At 39.3% G+C, this 19689-nt stretch overlaps 1 protein-coding gene across 3 annotated transcripts in view; it reads left to right on the top strand.

Moving 5' to 3' along the window:
- The first annotated feature begins 13 nt into the window (after positions 1 to 13).
- The window catches only part of DBT (dihydrolipoamide branched chain transacylase E2), an 86711-nt gene continuing 67035 nt past the window's right edge, over positions 14 to 19689 (top strand). The window contains exons 1-5 of one of the 3 annotated variants that reach the window (XM_063625600.1): positions 14 to 152; positions 239 to 325; positions 903 to 997; positions 14931 to 15114; positions 16175 to 16591. In XM_063625600.1, the coding sequence (XP_063481670.1) occupies positions 16541 to 16591 (51 nt within the window). In that variant the 5' untranslated portion in view covers positions 14 to 152; positions 239 to 325; positions 903 to 997; positions 14931 to 15114; positions 16175 to 16540. The other 2 variants (XM_063625602.1, XM_063625601.1) reach the window with 2 other exon arrangements.

Raw genomic sequence — 19689 nt, 5'->3', positions numbered from 1 at the left:
AGCGTGGCTTAAAGGGGCCGTGCTGGGAACACTGCGGTCCGAGCGAGGAAGCTGCGGGGGAGGTGAAATGACGGTCGCGGGGGTGTCCAGGAGCCCTGAAAGCCTTGTGCCCTGGACACGGCAAAATCTGCAGGTTGCAGAAAGTCTCAACTGTAAGATAACTCCTCCAGTTATCCTGCAGGCTTGTGCTTTATCTCTGTTTTGTGGGTAAATATGCGTTTATATCTGTTTTCTCGAGGATCTCGGCACCCCGAGGTACCGACTTTTAGAGCTGAAGATGGAAGAAAGATCGGGACCCTGCGATGCACAGAACCTGCCTCTCGAAGTGTGTGCGCCCTGCTGCATTGATACTCTTAGCCTTTCCTTCCTCGCGGTGTGCCTGTTTGTGTATGCGGAGAGTGTTATCTTTGTTTCTAGGGTGACACACCATTTGAGGGGCGGGCAAGGCACAATCACTAGTTTAATACTCTGAAAAGCCAAAGTTATGCCATTTTGCTTGAGAGTGAGTGCAAGCTCTTGACTCCAAGGAACAGTGCAGCTAACGATTCACCTCAGGCGAGAGCAGAAGCAATAGCTAGCTTCTCGGTTCTGCCTGTGGCTCTGTTCCTACATTATTGAGTACCAAATAATATGTAAACCTCTAGGGAAGCAAAAAAGAGTAATTCAGCTTCTACCCCCGAAGTTATTGGAGGTATAATGGAGAGACTGAGACGTAATCAATTACAATGTCATCCTTAATAATAATTAACATGTACTGTATTTGCAGTTTATTATGGGGACAATTACAATATATTAATAATATACTATAACAATAACAGGCAACACTTATTGAGCACTTAGGTGTTGTACACTGCATGCATTCACAACATGATAAAGTACTTACTGTTTTTTCTGTTTTACAGCTTCCTGTGTTAAACAATTTGCTACAGGATCACACAATTTTAACTAGAAGACTGAGATGTGAACCTGGGTGGTCTGATGTGAACACCACTGTCTGGTAATCCCAACACTCTGCTGCTTTGGGACAGAGAATGTTTTAGGGAACACACAGACTATGTACTTAACCAAATCTGGAATTTGCCATAAGATATTAATCAGAGAAGTAATCATATTTGCATTTTAAAATGAAGGCTTTGGCAGTAGGAAGAGGGTGAATAAGAGGCTTAAGAGCCTGAAGGGAGAAATGCCAATGATACACTTATCCAGCAAGAAATAATGAGAAGTTGAAGTAAGGCAATGATGGTAGAGATGGAATATAAAAAAGCTGTACCCCTATCTGACATCTTTACTGGGGGAACCTGCCCCCAATATTTCAACATAGGTTCTTTCTATTTTCCATAAGTGTTGGCCAGCTGAGAAATAAAGAGAGACAGCATAAAGAGAGGAATTTTACAGCTGAGGCGCCAGGGGTGACATTACATATCAGTAGGACCGTGAGCCCGCCTGAGTCTCAGACCAGCAAGTTTTTATTAAGGGTTTCAAAAGGGGAGGGGGTGTAAGAAACAGGGAGTAGGTACAAAGATCACATGCTTCAAAAGGCAAAAAGCAGAACTACTAGTAAGGGCTAACAAAGATCACATGCTTCTGAGGGAACAGGACAAAGGGCAAAAGCAGAACTACTTGTAAGAGTCCAACAAAGATCACAAGGCAAAGGGCAAAAGCAGAACTACTGATAAGGGTCTATGTTCAGCGGTGCACGTATTGTCTTAATAAACATCTTAAATAACAGAAAACAGGGTTCAAGAGCAGAGAACCAGTCTGACCACAAATTTACCAGGGCGGAGTTTTTCCCCACCCTAGTAAGCCTGAGGGTACTGCAGGAAACCAGGGTGTATCTCAGTCCTTATCTCAACCACATAAGACAGACATTCCCAGAGCGGCTGTTTATAGATCTCCCCACAGGAATGCATTCCTTTCCCAGGGATTAATATTCCTTGCTAGGAAAAGAATTTAGCGATATCTCTCCTACTTGCACATTCGTTTATAGGCTCTCTGCAAGAAGAAAAATATGGCTGTTTTTGCCCGACCCCACAGGCAGTCAGACCTTATGGTTGTCTTCCCTTGTTCCCTAAAAATCACTGTTATTCTGTTCTTTTTCAAGGTGCACTGATTTCATATTGTTCAAACACAGATGTTTTACAATCAACTTGTACAGTTAACACAATTATCACAGTGGTCCTGAGGTGATGTACATCCTCAGCTTACGAAGATAACAGGATTAAGAGATTAAAGTAAAGACAAGCATAAGAAATTATAAAAGTATTATTTGGGAACTGATAAATGTCCATGAAATCTTCACAATTTATGTTCCTCTGCCGTGGCTCCAGCCAGTCCCTCCATTCGGGGTCCCTGACTTCCCACAACACATCTTAGATTCTTAATACAGAAACTTAACATTCCCAGAAGAAGCCTCGCCTTTTTTATTTCTAATTTTGGCTATGAATTCCTTGCTATGACCCATTTGCCCCATTCTAACTACTTCCAGTGGTGGGGGAAAAGAACAAGACAGTAATATAATGTAGAGATGAGCTAATTGTGGTAATAATAAGCACTTGTGTAGTGCTTTCATATACATGATCTGTCTTAATGTTCATAACAAAGCTGTGAGGTTGGTGCTCTTATGTCTCTTTGGTCAATGAAGGACTGAGGCCTAGGGAATTGGAAGTGACCTGCGAAGATGACAGAACAATAAAGTGGCAGAGTTGGGTTAAATCCTGGGTTGTTTTAATGACAAATGACAGACCAATAATCGATTCCTCAATAAAACAATGGAAGTCAGAAAGAGTAGAATTGTACATTCAGAATGCTTACAGAAAATAACCATCAACCTAGAATTGGGCACTCAGCAAAATTATCTTTCAAGAATTAAAGTATAGAAATAAAATAATTTCCGGATACATGGAAACTGAATTTAACATCTACCTACGCTTTCCAAAGGAAGTTCTAAAGGATGTACTTCAGAAAGAAAAATTACTTCAGAAGGAAAGTCTGAGACAGAAGAAGTGATGGGCAAAGAAATTGTAAACACATAGTTGAATCTAAGCAAACATTACATGAAATAACACCAGACAACAAAAGTATGTAAGACGAGAGGTGGATGACACAGTTAAAGAATTCTAAGGTCTCTCTTTGTAGTTAAGATATCAATTAATAGAGTTGACATAATTCAAGACTTTAATATAAGTACGCAAGGTAAAGTTTCAAGGATAACCATGAAAGTGTATAACTTCTAATCCAGCCAAAGGAAAAAATGGACTAACAGGAAAATACAGATTAAATGAACGAAAACCTAATATCATAATGAGCATTAAAAAAAAACAGGATGAACAGAAAGCACTAAAGTAACAAAATAGAAATAAATTCATATATATCAATAGTAACAATGAAAGTAAATAAACTTTCTGATGAACAGCCAGAGGTTGTTGGATGACACATACCCACAAATTTAAAAAATAAAAAAGCCAGAGATTGGTTGAAAAAAAAAAGTGCCATTTACAAGAGATGCACCAAAAACATTAAGGATCGTGAGGAGTTGTTGAAAATAAAAAGATGGAAAAGATACGCCATATAAATGCCAACAAAAAGAAAGGTGGTATACCTATATTAGTAGTATACCTGTATTTTGTATTAAATTAGACTTTAATACAAAAAGCATTATCATTGACCAAAAAGAGTCACTACAAAATAATAAAAATTGTGTTCCCCAGGAAAATAGTTATTCAAACCTTTGTGTGTAATAAATAGCTTCAAAGTATGTAAGTCAGAAATTGAAGAAACTGGTAAATCCACTATCACATTGTGAAAGTTTAGCTCAATTATTTATAGATCAAGCAAATGAAAATTTAGGAAAGACAACTAATAAAACAACTAATAAACTTGATCTAAGGGCAATTATATACATACATAATTGGCCATTTACATATATACAGATATATATATACAGATATACATATACAGATATATATATACAGATATATATACAGATATATATACAGATATATATATACAGATATATATACAGATATACATATATATATAAAACCTTCAATTATTATACATTACATGTTTTCCTCCAGAACTCATGAAATTTTTACAAAGAATGACAAGGCTAAGTGGGCCTGTAATCCTAACACTTTGGGAGGCCAAGGCAGGAGGATCACTTGAGCCCAGGAATTCAAGACCAGCCTGAGCAACATAGTGAGACCCCATCTCTACAAAAATCACGAAAAAATTGCCAGATGTGGTGGTATGCACCTGTGGTCGCAGCTACTTGGGAGGCTGAGGTGGGAGGATCACAAGCCCAGGAGGTTGAGGTTGAGGCTGCAGTGAACCATGACCAAGCCACTGCAGTACAGCCTGGGTGACAGAGTGACACCCTGTCTCAAAAAAAAAAAAAAGGACAAAGGTATAAAGTATAAAGCAAGTTTAAGAAAAAAAAAAAACCAAAGATTTTGTATCATACAGTTGATATTCCCTGACCAAAATGGCAATTATATTAGAAATTAATTCTAAAAAATACAACTAAAATAACAACTAAAAAAAACAAAATGTATAATACTTCAATATAACACGTGGATAAAAGAATAAATAATAGAAAATTATAAAAATACTTGAGTGAAAGTTCTATGAATCAAAATCTATGAATGTAATGAAACTAGCACATAATTAACAGAAGTTTATGTCACTAAATATTACTATTAGAAAAAGAGAGAGGGTCAAGTGCCGTGGCTCATGCCTGTAATCCTAGCACTTTGGGAGGCCGAGGTGGGCAGATTACTTGAGGTCAGGAGTTTGAGACCAGCCTGGCCAATGTGGGAAAACCCCATGTCTACTAAAAATACAAAAATTAGCTGGGCGTGTTGGCACACATCTGTAGTCCCAGCTACTCGGGAGGCTGAGGCAGGAGGATCGCTTGAACCTGGGAGGTGGAGGTTGCAGTGAGCCAAGGTTGTACCAGTGCACTCCAGCCTGGGCAAAAAAGCAAGACTCCATCTCAAAAACAAAAACAAAAATGAAAAAAATCGGCTGGGCGCGGTGGCTCACGCTTGTAATCCCAGCACTTTGGGAGGCCGAGGCGGGTGGATCACGAGGTCAGGAGATCGAGACCACGGTGAAACCCCGTCTCTACTAAAAATACAAAAAAAATTAGCCGGGCGTGGTGGCGGGCGCCTGTAGTCCCAGCTACTCGGAGAGGCTGAGGCAGGAGAATGGCGTGAACCCAGGAGGCGGAGCTTGCAGTGAGCCGAGATTGCGCCACTGCACTCCAGCCTGGGTGACAGAGCCAGACTCCGTCACAAAAAAAAAAAAAAAAAAGAAAAGAAAAAAATGAAAAGAGAAAGTCTGAAAATTAATGAGCAAAATGTATAACTTTAAGAAGTTAAAAGAACTGGAGCCAGGCGCGGTGGCTCATGCCTATAATCCCAGCACTTTGGGAGGCCAAGGCAGGCGGATCACGAGTTCATGAGTTCAAGACCAGCCTGGCCAATATGGTGAAACCCCATCTCTACCAAAAAATACAAAAATTAGCCAGGTGTGGGGGCAGGTGCCTGTAATCCCAGCTACTCAGGAGGCTGAGGCAGGAGAATCGCTTGAACCTGGGAGGCAGAGGTTGTGATGAGCCAAGACCACGCCACTGTACTCCAGCCTGGGCAACAGAGCAAGACTCTGTCTCAAAAAAAAAAAAAAAAGAAGAAGTTAAAAAAACTGGAAAATAAACCCAAAGAAAGATTAAATATTAAATATTAAAGCAGAAATTTAAAAATTATAAAACAGAGTTGGCTCCTTATTTTAAAAACTGGTAAAATGACAAGACTGATCAAGAAAAATGGTGCAAATAAACAATATTAGAAAACAGCACATAAGTATAGACACAACAGAGGTTTGTTTTAAAGCAGGGGAATACTCTGAACAACTTTCTGCCTATTTACTTGAAAATTTAGATGACGTATATGAATTTATTGAAAAATACCACTTAGCAAAACTGACTCTAGAAGAAATAAACCCATTTTCTTCAACAAATAGAGTGCATGAAAAAAAAAACGATGGTAGTTATCTGGATCTTGGTTGAAACAAACTGTAAAAACTAAAGACTTTATGACATAAATGAGACAATTAAAAACATGATTAAAAGAGCTGGGAGGAGAAGTATTAATAATATTAATAGAAAGCCCTATTTGTACTATCACCATTAAATTTAACTGAACCAATAGTTAAGAGGAGAGTGAGGCAGGAAGGTGGTCCAGAGGGTGTTACTGGACGAATATACCAAATTTTCTAGGAGCAGACCATTCTGAATTCATATAAACTCTCCCAGGTAATATGAAAAAGACATAGACCTCCCCAGTTCATTTTATAAGGCCAGTATGATCTTGATGCCAAAACCAAAGACGACTTGGGGAAGAAAAATTATAGGTCAACTTTATTTATAATTTAGATGCACCAGTCTCAGCCAAAATATTTACAACCAAATTCAACAATGTTGGTAAAATACAACACATTATAACCAAGTTGGGATTGAAGATCAATTTAAAATTGGAAAAATATGCTGATGTATCAAAAACCAAAGATCACACCAATAGGTGCAGAAAAAGGATTTGGAAAAAAAAATCCGTTTATGATGAAACAAAATCAAGCAAACCTAGGGATAAAATTCCCTTAGTGTTATTAATGGTATATTAGTCCATTTCACACGGCTATAAAGAACTACCTGAAACTGGGTAATTTATAAAGAAAAGACATTTAATTGACTCACAGTTCTGCATGGCTGGGGAGGCCTCAGAAAACTTATAATCATAGCAGAAGGCAAAGGGGAAGTAAGGCATGTACTTACATGGTGGCAGGAGAGAAAGAGAGAGAAGATGGGGAGGAGGTACACACATTTAAGTGCCACACACTTTTCAACAACCAGATCTCGTGAGAACACACTATCACAAGAATAGCAAGGGATTTCCCCATGATCCAATCACCTCCTACCAGGTCCCTCCCCTGACACTTGGGGATTACAACGTGAGGTGAGATTTGGGTGGGGATACAGAGCCAAACCGTAACAAATGGCATGTAAAAAATTCAACAGCAAACTTCATTTTCTTTTTCGGCCCTACTGGGAGTCAAGCAAACATCATGTTTAGTCGTAAAATATTAGGCTCCTTCCTTTTTAGATTTTTAACAAGATAAGAATGCCCACTATTATGGCTTTTTTAAAACAGATGGTAGAAGTCCTAGCCAGATTTCACAAGAAAGAAAAAAGACGTAAGATAGGCAAAAACAACACCTTAATTTTGATATCACCTTAATGATGTGACTGTCTACATAGAAAACCCAAAAGGAAACTTTAGACATATTATTGAAAATATAGTTTCAATGAAATTCCAATTAAATACATACCAGGACTTTTTAAAGGATCCTGACATACTGATTCTTAAATTTATATGAAAGAACAAAAGGGCAAGAATAACTTACAAATGAATGAGGGGGAGCATACTTGTCCTATATAAATCCAGAATTTCTATAAAGCTCAAGTAACTAAGATAATGTGAAATTGAGATGGTGACAGACAAATAGACTACTCAGAGCCCAGAAACAGATTTTCTATGGCAGATTCGTGGGAAAAGAGGAAGTCCCATTATGGTACTGGAATGATGGGTTAACCATGAGGAAAAAATGAAATTGAATTTCTATCTTACACTATATACAAAAAACATTTCAAGATGATTTAAAGACTTAAGTGTTTCACACCATATACAAAAATTAACTCAAAATGGATCGAAGACCTAAATGTAAGACCTAAAAGTGCATATAAAACTCTTAGAATAAAACTTAAATGTATTTTGTCATGACTTTGGATTAGCCCATTTTTTTCTGTGTTATGATACCAAAAGCCCAAGCAGCTAAAGAAAAAATTAGATAAATTGAACTTCGATTTAATTAAAATTAAAAACTTTTGTGCTTTGGAGACTATTTTATTTTTGTTTACACCAAATTTATTAGCAAGAGGATACTATGAAGAAAGTGGGAGGACAAACCACAGAATGGGAGAAAATATTTAAAAATCATGTATGTGGGCCAGGTGTGGTAGCTCATCCCTGTATTCCTGGCACTTTGGGAGGCCAGGGCAAGAGAATCTCTTGGGGCCAAGAGTTTGAGACCAGCCTGAGCACCACAGAGAGACCCCTGTCTTTACAAAAATTTTAAACAATAAATAAATAAATAAATAAATATTTTATTTGGTAAGAGTCTAGGATCCAGAATATATAAAGAACTCTTCGAAGTTAAGCAAAAGCCTGGGCACGTGGGTCATTTGGGCCCAGAAGTTCAAGACCAGCCTGGGCAACATAGTGAGACCCTGCCTCTACAATAAATAATAAATTAGCCAGGCATGTTAGCATGTGCCTATCGTCCCAGTTACTTGAGAGGCTGAGGCAGGAGGATTGCTTGAGCATGAGCCCACAAGCTGGAAGCTGCAGTGAGCTATGATTCCAACACTGCACTCCAGCCTGGATGACAGAGCAAGACCACCCTGTCTAAAAAAAAAAAAAGTTATAAACAAAAAGACACAAACAAAGGATTTAAATAGACATTTCTGCAAAGAAGATATACAAATGGCCAATAAGCACGTGAAAAGTTGCTCAGTGTCATTAATTATTAAGGGAATGCAAATCAAAACCACCATGAAATACTACTTCTCACCCACTAGGATGGCTGTAATCAAAAAGACAGGCAGTAACCACTGTTGGTAAGGATGTGGAGAAACCAGAACCTTCATACACTGTGCTAGTACAAATGTAATGTTGTTGGAGCCCCTTTTGAAAATATTCTGGCAGTTCCCCAAAAAGTTAAACATAGTATTACCATGTAACCTGTAAATAGCAATTCTACTCCTAGATATTCACAGAAGAGAAATGAAAACATGTCCACACACAAGCTTGTACATGAATGTTCATGGCAGCATTATTCATGATCCAAAAAGTGGAAACAACACGAATGTCAAAATTAGATCAAGTTATAACTTTAAGAGTTCATTGTGCATACAAAACAGTTTGCAAACTGGAAAGACCTCAAATTGGAAAACAGCATGAAGTCTCAATTTAAAAAATTTTTGTTTTTTAATTTATATAAATAGAAACAGGGTCTTGCTATGTTGCCCAGGCTGGTCTTGAACTCCTGGCCTCAAGTAATATTCTTGTTTTGGCCTCTAAAATTGCTGAGATTACAGGTATGAACCACCTACCCCGGCCAGGTCTCATTTTATAGCAATTACAGCAGAGTTTATAGAGCATACAGGAAGCAACATTGTAACTTTTTTCATGACTGGCTGTCATTTTTTTAAAGACATGTTGAGCTATTTAAGCTGATTCATCAATAGCTGATTAGTTTATTTTCATGAAATCATATTGATAAAGACAAAAATTTACTTTTATGTTTTGTTTATCTTTAGGGTTAGGGGAAATCAGGATGGATTAAGTCTTAGTTACATTGCTATGGGCAGTTTGGCCTTTAGAGATCTAAACTGTGGCTCTATTTTTATTTATTTATTGAGACAGGGTCTCACTCTGTTACCCAGGCTGGAGTGCAGTGATGTGATCACGGCTCACTGCAACCTTGACCACCTGGGGCTCACGCAATCCTCCCACCTCTGCCTCCCGAGTAGCTGGGACTACAGGCACATGCCACCATGCCTTGCTAATTTTTAAATTTTTGGTAGAGACGGTTTAGCCATGTTGCTCAGGCTGGTCTCCAACTCCTGGGCTCAAGTGATTCTCCCACCTCAGCCTCCCAAACTGCTGAGATTACAGGTGTGAGCTACCATACCTGGCCCATTTTTATTTTTATTTTTAACAATGTCTATCAACTGATGTGTATATAAACAAAAAATAAAGTATATCCACACAATGAAGTATTGTTCAGCCATGAAAAAGAATGAAGTACTGGTACCATACAGGCTGTAATATAGATGAACCTTGAGAACATAAGTGAAAGATGCTAACTGAAGAAGCCAGTCGCAAGAGACCACATATTGTATCATTCCAGGTATATGAAATGTCTAGAATAGACAGATTTATGGAGATAGTGTAGATTAGTGGTTGTCAAGGGCTGTGGGAGTACATTCAGAATGCGAAGTGATTGCTAATGGGCGTGAGGGTTATTTTGGCGAGGGGTGATGTAAATATTCTGGAATTAGATAGTGGTAATAGTTGCAGAACTTTGAATATACCAAAAATCACTAAATTTTATACTTTAAAAGAGTTAATTTAAGGTATGTGATTGCTATCTCAATTTTTAAAATTGCAAAAGAAAAGACATGTGAAGGAAATATAGCAGACTACCTTTAGGAACTTTGGATTATAAAGTATTTTTTTATTTTTTTATTTTTGGAGACTGGGTCTTGCTTTGTCACATAGGCTGGAGCGCAGTAGCGCAATCATGGCTCACTGTAGCTTCAACCACCCGAGCTCAAGTGATCCTCCCACCTCAGCCTCCAGAGCAGCTGAGACTACAGGCATGTGCCACCACACCTAGCTAATTTTTGTACTTTTTGTAGAGATGGGGTCTTGCCATGTTGCCCAGGCTGGTCTTGAACTCCTGGGCTCAAGCAATCCCCCTGCTTCAGCCTCCCAGAGTGTTGGGATTACAGGCATCAGCTACTGCGCCGGGTGGGATGTATTTCTCAAGACACAAAAAGCAGTAATTATAAACAAAAGATAAATACTGTTGGCCTGTGAACGGTGGCTCAAGCCTGAAATTCCAGCATTTTGGGAAGCCAAGGTGGAAGGATAACTTGAGCCCACGAGTTTGAGACCAGCCTAGGCAGCATGGTGAGACCCCGTCTCTACAAAACAATTTAAAAAAAAACTTAGCTGCATGTGGTGGTGTACACCTGTAGTCTCAGCTACTAGGAAGGCGGAGGCGAGAGGACTGCTGGAGCCCGTGAATTCAAGGCTGCAGTGAGCTGTAATTGCGACTCTGTATTCCAGTCTGGGTGACAAAGTGAAGCCTTGCCTCAAAAAAAGAAAAGATTAATATATTTTAACTACATTAAAATTAAGAACTCCGTGCATCAAAGGACTCCTTCAAAAAAGCAAGCAAAGACATGTCACAAACTGGAAGCAAGTATTAGCAACACATGTAAATTAAAAGGATTAGAAGAATCCAGAATATATAAGGAACTCCTAAACTAATCAACAAGAAAAAGATACACTATAGAGGGAAAATGGGCAAAAAGCATGGACAGGTATTTTATTTTATTTTAAATTTTTTTCGTTTTTACATAAACCATACTTTTTTTGTTGATGCATTTATCAATAGACATAGGTTGTTTGCATATCTTAGCTATTGTGAATAATGCTACAGATATCTTTACACGATATTGATTTTATTTCCCTTGGGTTTATGCTCACAGAGAAATTGCTGAATCATATGGTAGTTCTACTTTTAATTTCTTGAGGAACTTCTATTTTCACAAAAATAAAGTATATCCATACAATGAAGTATTGTCAGCCATGAAGCTGTACCAATTTACAAATATTGCCACCAACAGTTTACAAGGGTTTCATTTTCCCTATACTCTTGCCAACATTTGTTATTTGTCTTCTTGATAAGTCATCCAATATATTAATACTACATTTATGTAGACTCTTTCATCACATAAAGTAGTATCAAGATACTTGAATTCCTTTGATCTTCAAAACATGCCTGAAGGTATATTGAAGATGGTAAGGAAGGTATTATCAATGTCAATCTCATCTTGTACACAAGAAAACTGAAACTTGCCCATGATAGGCAAAAAAGAGGCAGATCTATATATAATTCAAACTTTTAATGAATCACTACAAATACAAACTATCCATATTAAACAAAATATATATCTGTATTATATACAATATATACAACTCTATATTAACATAGTCGACAAAGCATATATTGAAACAGTTGCTAAATAAGTAATGATATTTAAATACTTAAGCTTTTAAAAGTCCTCAAAATTCATAAATAGTTAAACTACAGTAGCTCAGGCAAGCACATGTTGGTATATTTTGGGGTAATGGTCAATGCAGGGGCTGACTCTAGGCTACATTTATCTCCTGACCACTTAGAATTCAGAGCAGAATTCAGAAGGTCATCTTCAGATTTTTCTACACCAGTCAGGTCACACCAAGGAGCCAAACAAGTAATTTAAGACCTTCGTTAATTAGCATCTTGCGTTTTGGTAAACTTCACTCTTTCTGAGGATTCCATTGAATAGAGCAGAGTGTCAATTTAATGAAGCCACAGTCATGTTCTTTTTTTTTTTTAAGACAGGGTCTTGCCCTGTTGTCTAGGCTGGAGTGCAGTGATGCAATCACAACTCACTGCAGCCTCGAGCTCCAGAGCTCAAGTGATCCTCTCGCCTCAGTCTCTGGGACTACAGACACGCCACTACCCCCGGCTAATTTTTTGTAGAGATGGGGTTTTGCCACGTTGCCCAAGCTGGTCACAAACTCCTGAGCTCACATGATCCTCCCGCCTTGGCCTTCCAAAGTGCTGGGATTACAGAGCCACCATACCGTCCCACAGTCATTTTCTTAAGGATAAATTGTTTCATCTTATTGTGTCCCACATTTATAGAAAGTAACATAGACAACCATCTTAGAAATATCAACAATTTAGCAGGCACTCTAAGAATGGCTAATAAACATGTAGAAACATGCTCAACTTTATTAATAATCAGGGAAATTCAAATTAAGATTATAACACCATTTTATAATTACTAAATTGGGGAAAATTTTAAATCTGACAATATCAAATGAGGAACAATAAACATACAGCAGCTAGGCATGTAGTTTGTACAATCACATTGGAAAACTATCTCGTATTATGTAAACTTGAAGATAAACATAACCCCTCTTTCAACAATTCAATTTTTAGGTATTTATCCTGAGCTTACTAATCAAAGTGTAGTTGGCTAACCAATAGCATTTGTATCAGCTGGAGCTTGTTAGAAATGCAGAATGTCAGGTCTACCCACATTTACTGAATTAGAATCTGCTTGTTAACAAGATCCCCGGTTGCTATGAATGCTCATTAATGTCTGAGAAGCACTGTGCTAAAGAAACCCTAGAACATGCTCCAGGAGAAATGATCAAGAATGTTCATAACAGCACTGATGGTAATAGCAAAGAACTAGAAATAGCACAAATATCCACTCAGTAGAGAATGGATAAATAAATCATATCAGAAAAACTAGTTGCAGAAAGATACATACAGTTTAATACTATTTTTTTTTTTTGAGACGGAGTCTTGCTCTGTCGCCCAGGCTGGAGTGCAGTGGTGCAATCTTGGCTCACTGCAAGCTCCGCCTCCCGGGTTCATGCCATTCTCCTGCCTCAGCCTCTCCGAGTAGCTGGGACTACAGGCACCCGCCACCACGCCCAGCTAATTTTTTGTATTTTTAGTAGAGATGGGGTTTCACCGTGGTCTCGATCTCCTGACCTCGTGATCCGCCCGCCTCGGCCTCCCAAAGTGCTGGGATTACAAGCGTGAGCCACCGCGCCCGGCCAGTTTCATACCATTTTTATGAGACTCAAAAACAAGCAAAAGTAACTAATATGTTACTAGGCATCCATCCATATATGTATATGTGGTCAATTCTAAAATAAACAAAGGAGTAATAAACACAATTCAAGATAACACTTATGAAGGGGAGAGGTAAAGGAAGGAGCAGACAGTGATCTTCACTAACAGGAAAGATTCTATTTCTTTTTTTTTTTTTTTAGTTTAAAATGTATTTTATTTTTAGACAACCTATATGATGTGTTTTTCCATAGGTTCTATTTCTTAAAGTTGAGTGGTAGGTTCAAGGGTTTTTGTTATATTATTATGTGACGTATGTATTTGTTTTGTTTTGTTTTGAGATGGAGTCTTGCTCTGTTGCCCAGGCTGGAGTGCAATGGCACAATCTCGGCTCACCACAACCTCCACCTCCCAGATTCAAGCAATTCTCCTGCCTCAGCCTCCCGAGTATCTGGAACTACAGGCACGTGCCACCATGCCCGGCTAATTTTTGTATTTTTAGTAGAGATGGGGTTTCACTATGTTGGCCAGGCTGGTCTCAAACTCCTGACCTTGTGATCTACCCGCCTTTGCCTCCCAACGTGCTGGGATTACAGGCATGAGCCACCGCGTCCAGCCTTATGTATTTGTTTTTATTCATATGTTCATTATTCTCTCATATAACACAGTTTTAACATCTTTATTATGGTATACTTTACATACCATAAAATTCACCTGTCTTAAGTATGTAATTCAAAGATTTTTAGTAAATGTACAGAATTATGCAATCATTGCCACAAACTGGCAAGAGGAAATTTTCATCACCACAAAAAAAATCTCTCTTGCCTCTGCAATCACTGCCCCTTCCACCTCTAGCCCCAGGCTAATTTGTTTTCTAATTCTAACCTTATTAATTAATAATACTAATATAATCTTATTATATAATATAACTAAAACTAATCTGTTTTTCATCTCTATAAATCAACATTTTCTGGACATTTAATTTAAATGGAATCATGTAATATGTGATCTTTTGTGCTTGTATTCTTTTACTTAGCATAATATTTTTTTGACATTCATCCATGTCATAGCAATTATCGCTAGTTCAGTCATTTTTAAGGATGATAATATTTCAGAATATGGATGTACCACATTTTGTTTATTCACCTGTTAATGGACATCTGGGCTGTGTCTAGATTTTGGCTGTTATGCTGTTATGATTATTCCTATACAAGTCTTTGTGTAAACACTGTTGTCATTTCTCTTACGTAGCTATCCAGGAGTGGAATTGGTGGGTCATAACTGGCCATTTTTAAATTTAAAAAAAGAGAAGAAATGGGTTCTTTGTTTCTTTCAAACTCGAATAAAAGAATTAACTAGGGAATATATGGTGTATTTCTTTCCAGATGCTGGAATGAAAGATAAGGACACATATTATACTGAATATAGAAGCAAGAATCCATTGAGATAAAAAGACGGTAAAGGAAAATAAACAAGTTATCTTCTGAGGAGCAGGTACAGTTAAAAACGAAATTAGGACGAAGAAAGTTGTATAGCAGCACCTTGAAAGGGAGATGATTCACTTCAAAGGTACAACTGCCGCTGCTTTTTATACAAACACATGCTTGTGGGATTATCAAATATATTAATGTCTATAAACATTTTTAAGGAAATGTAAAAACTTGAAATTCTTTTGACTAGTCTAGATTTTCTGAGAAAGATAACTATTTAGGCCGGGCCCAGTGGCTCATGCCTGTAATCCTAGGACTTTGGGAGGCTGAGATGGGAAGATCGCCGCTTGAGACCAGGACTTTGAGACCAGCCTGGGCAACATAGAGAGATCCCATCTTGAACTTCTGAGCTCAAGCCATTTGCCTGCCTCAGCCTCCCAAAGTGCTGGAATTATGGGCATGAGCCACCACGCCTGGCCCAAGAGGCCCTATGTCTACCAAACAAACAAACAAACAAAAAAGATAATAAGATTTATTGTTTGCATTGATTTTTTGTGTGTATGTGTGTAGGTGTGTAATACGTAAAATGGCAAATGAGGGGAAAAAGTGTTTGGGTCATATTAAACAATGAAGTTGTGAAATACCTGAGATTTGGTTTCATAACCACTAATCTTCAATGTTGAGGATTTAAAATGTATTTGTTCCAGTTTTTTTTTCCCTGTAATTCCTTAGACATCTGTGCAGATTTTCATTCCCACGTAAGAAGCAATAACAGACTAATGTCATCCTGGATATTTCCAGAAATTGGTTTCCTAGTTGCTCTGAGGAAGATTGCCTTTTAAAAGAAAGCTCTGATCTGTTCTTTACCAGTTCCACTTGACCTGAATTTGACATCTTTAAGAGACAACTAAATCAGGATCATATGTCTGTGACATATATTGCATATGCTAGTTAGCTGCATCTGATAGCAGTCTGTAAAAAGAAAGATGATAACATGTTTATTTTAGACATTAGGTAATGTTCATCTTTCATGAAAAAATTGATTAGCCAATTTTCGTAATCAAAAACATAAATGGGAGTAAAAAAGGCAGTCATTGGGAAGTACTGCTGTATGGACTTGTGAAACAACTAGTTGTCCAGAGCCTTGGGGCGGTTACACTACAAGATGAAGGGAAAATGTTTTCCAACTCATCCCTCAGGTCCTACTGCAACATAACTTTCTTGAGGTAAGTACCTTTCTTTGTGTTTCCTTAACACTCTCTATTTTCCCCATCACATACACTAAAAAGATTATCTTTGGTGCATCTGTATTTACACAGCAGTGATAAATTTGGGCTGCCCTCTGCCCCGCCTCCGTCCCCTAGGCTCTTTTCACTCCCCGCTGGGTCCCAGATCCTAGGGTTTAGCTCAGGCCCCGCCCTACTCCCTGGTGGGCTATTGGGCGGGAGGCTCGTTTCTTCCCTCCCTATTGGTCGCCCCGGGGGAGGCGCGTTTCCCATCTCCTGATAGGTCGCGCCGCGGAGAGTCTCTCGAGTTTGCGGCGCAGTGGTCATTTCCGCGGTAAGATGGCTGCAGTCCGTATGCTGAGAACCTGGAGCAGGAATGCGGGGAAGCTGGTAAGCACGTTTGGGCAGCTCTGAGGCCGGGAAGGAGTGATTTGTCCGGAGTCATCCAGGAGTGGTGTGTTACTTTCTCCTCCGGTGCCAGGCGTGCGGGGCACGCGTGATGGAGAGGTGAAGGGATGCATGCAAAATAAAGGGCAGAAAACGGAGCGAGTCGACTAGTCTGGAGGGGAAACCCACTCCCTCCCTTTACCTGGAAGCGCTTCTGCAGCGACTTAGCCGTCCTCCTGCTCCATCTGTACCCCGAGGCCCAGCTGGCGTTTCATTGAGCGCCTTCCAGGTGCCAGGCATTGTGATAGGCGCTGTGGATCCAGAGATACATTCGTTTAGCATTTATTGCGTACCCACAGTATGCCAAACACTGGTAACACGACCCCTACCCTGAAGGAATTTACAGTGTGTAGAGGAAGAGGCCGTTCAAGTTATAGAATATCACCAGGGGGCCCTGCTTCCGAAGAACTCAGCAGCTCGGCGTCACTCTTTTGGCTTGTACTTCTACGTCCGCACCACATATCATTCCTACCCTTTTGTCACCAAAGCTATGACCCACCACCATCTCCCCTGCACTTCCTTCTCTTTCTCCCAGTCTTAGCACCAAGCACTGACACATCCCGGTAATGATACTGTTTCACCCTATTTGCTTAGTGTTTCTTCTTCCTGCCTCCTCTCCCTTTCCCTAGATGTTCCTGCCTTGGTGACCCCAATCTTACAAAAACTTTCAGGAGCCTGCTATGTACCAGGTACTGTGTTAGGCACTGGAGATACAAATATGAAATAGACATCATGTCTTCCTTCTCAAGAGATTACAACCCTGTGGTAGAGGACAAAGGAGAGGGAGACAGATATTAAGAAATTACAACCCAGCATGAGAAGTACTGTGATGGGACAAGTGCCTAGAACTACAGGAACACACAGGAGTGGACACCTATGGTGGACTTGGGGGTCAGAGGAGTTCCCAGAGGATACTGTATGACTTGAGATTTAAGAAGGATAAGTAAACATATGTGTGCATGTGTCTTTATAGCAGCATGATTTATAGTCCTTTGGGTATATGCCCAGTAATGGGATGGCCGGGGCAAATGGTATTTCTAGTTCTAGATCCCTGAGGAATCGCCACACTGACTTCCACAATGGTTGAACTAGTTTACAGTCCCACCAACAGTGTAAAAGTGTTCCTGTTTCTCCACATCCTCTCCAGCACCTGTTGTTTCCTGACTTTTTAATGATGGCCATTCTAACTGGTGTGAGATGGTATCTCACTGTGGTTTTGATTTGCATTTCTCTGATGGCCAGTGATGATGAGCATTTTTTCATGTGTTTTTTGGCTGCATGAATGTCTTCTTTTGAGAAGTGTCTGTTCATGTCCTTCGCCCACTTTTTGATGGGGTTGTTTTTTTTTTCTTGTAAATTTGTTTGAGTTCATTGTAGATTCTGGATATTAGCCCTTTGTCAGATGAGTAGGTTGCAAAAATTTTCTCCCATTCTGTAGGTTGCCTGTTGACTCTGATGGTAGTTTCTTTTGCTGTGCAGAAGCTCTTTAGTTTAATTAGATCCCATTTGTCAATTTTGGCTTTTGTTGCCATTGCTTTTGGTGTCCAACAACGATAGACTGGATTAAGAAAATGTGGCACATATACACCATGGAATACTATGCAGCCATAAAAAATGATGAGTTCATGTCCTTTGTAGGGACATGGATGAAACTGGAAAACATCATTCTCAGTAAACTATCGCAAGGACAAAAAACCAAACACCGCATGTTCTCACTTATAGGTGGGAATTGAACAATGAGAACTCATGGACACAGGAAGGGGAACATCACACTCCAGGGGACTGTTGTGGGGGTGGGAGGGGGGAGGGACAGCATTAGGAGATATACCTAATGCTAAATGACGAGTTAATGGGTGCAGCAAAACAACATGGCACATGGATACATATGTAACAAACCTGCACATTGTGCACATGTACCCTAAAACCTAAAGTATAATAATAAAAAATAAATAAAAATAAAAAAATAAATAAATTAAAAAAAGGATAAGTAAGAGATAACCAGGAGAAGAGAGCTCTTCTCAGCAACACTTACACATATTGGTCTCTCTTCTTTCTAGAGCTTTCCATTCTTGTTTCGTGTGACACCAGTTTCCCAATGTTATTCTTTCATCTTTGGCCACTTCATCCCAATATCCTCTTTCCCTACCCACCTTTTAAATATTGCTTTTTTCTAAAGGGCTCTGACTTCGGCCCTCTACACTTTTCCCACTATCTGGGTTATCCCATCCACTCTTTGGATTTAGTTAACCATCTATGCTGATGAGTCCTAAAGTTCCCCAGTCTTCCAACCAGGTCTACACCAAACCCATATATCCTACTGTCCTGGAAATCTCCAGTTTCATATGTACGTGATGTTTTCCAGCTGCAATTAAAAACCCAACCAATAAATACGAAATTAAGTATCCATGCATACAGAGCATCCCCAATTAGATGTCAGCTCGCATTAAGTAGCTTATGATTATCAATGTCGTCATTTCCCTAGTAGTTCATTTGTCCTTTTCCTTCTGTTTGCAAGAGAACTGCTACATCTTCTTATTTTATGTTCAAGGCAGGAAGGAGGAAGAGGAGGAGATTCCAGTCTCACTGGCCAGAACTGTGTTACATGACCACTGCTAGCACAAGGGAGCTTAGAAAAACTTGTCTTTTTTTTTTTTTTTTTTTTTTTTTTTGAGATGGAGTTTCTCTCTGTCACCCGGGCTGGAGTACAGTGGTACAATCTTGACTCACTGCAACCTCTGCCTCCCAGGTTCAAGCGATTCTTCTGCCTCAGCCTCCTAAATATCTGGGACTACAGGCACACGCCACCATGCCCAGCTAATTTTTGTATTTTTAGTAGAGACAGGGTGTCACCATGATGGCCAGGCTGGTCTCGAACTCCTGACCTCAAGTGATCCGCCCACCTTGGCCTCCCAAAGTGCTGGGATTACAGGGTGAGCCACCATGCCCAGCAGAAAAGCTAGTCTTTAGTCTTCTCATAGTGTCTGCCATAAAGCTTCAAAGCAGGTCAGACTCTCCAGGCTCTAGAACTGAACCATCAAACC

The sequence above is a fragment of the Symphalangus syndactylus genome, chromosome 12, assembly GCF_028878055.3.
Source record: "Symphalangus syndactylus isolate Jambi chromosome 12, NHGRI_mSymSyn1-v2.1_pri, whole genome shotgun sequence".
In the NCBI taxonomy this organism is placed as follows: domain Eukaryota; kingdom Metazoa; phylum Chordata; class Mammalia; order Primates; family Hylobatidae; genus Symphalangus; species Symphalangus syndactylus.
The sequence above is the reverse complement of the archived record's forward strand: the minus strand, read 5'-3'. Positions and strand labels throughout refer to the sequence as shown.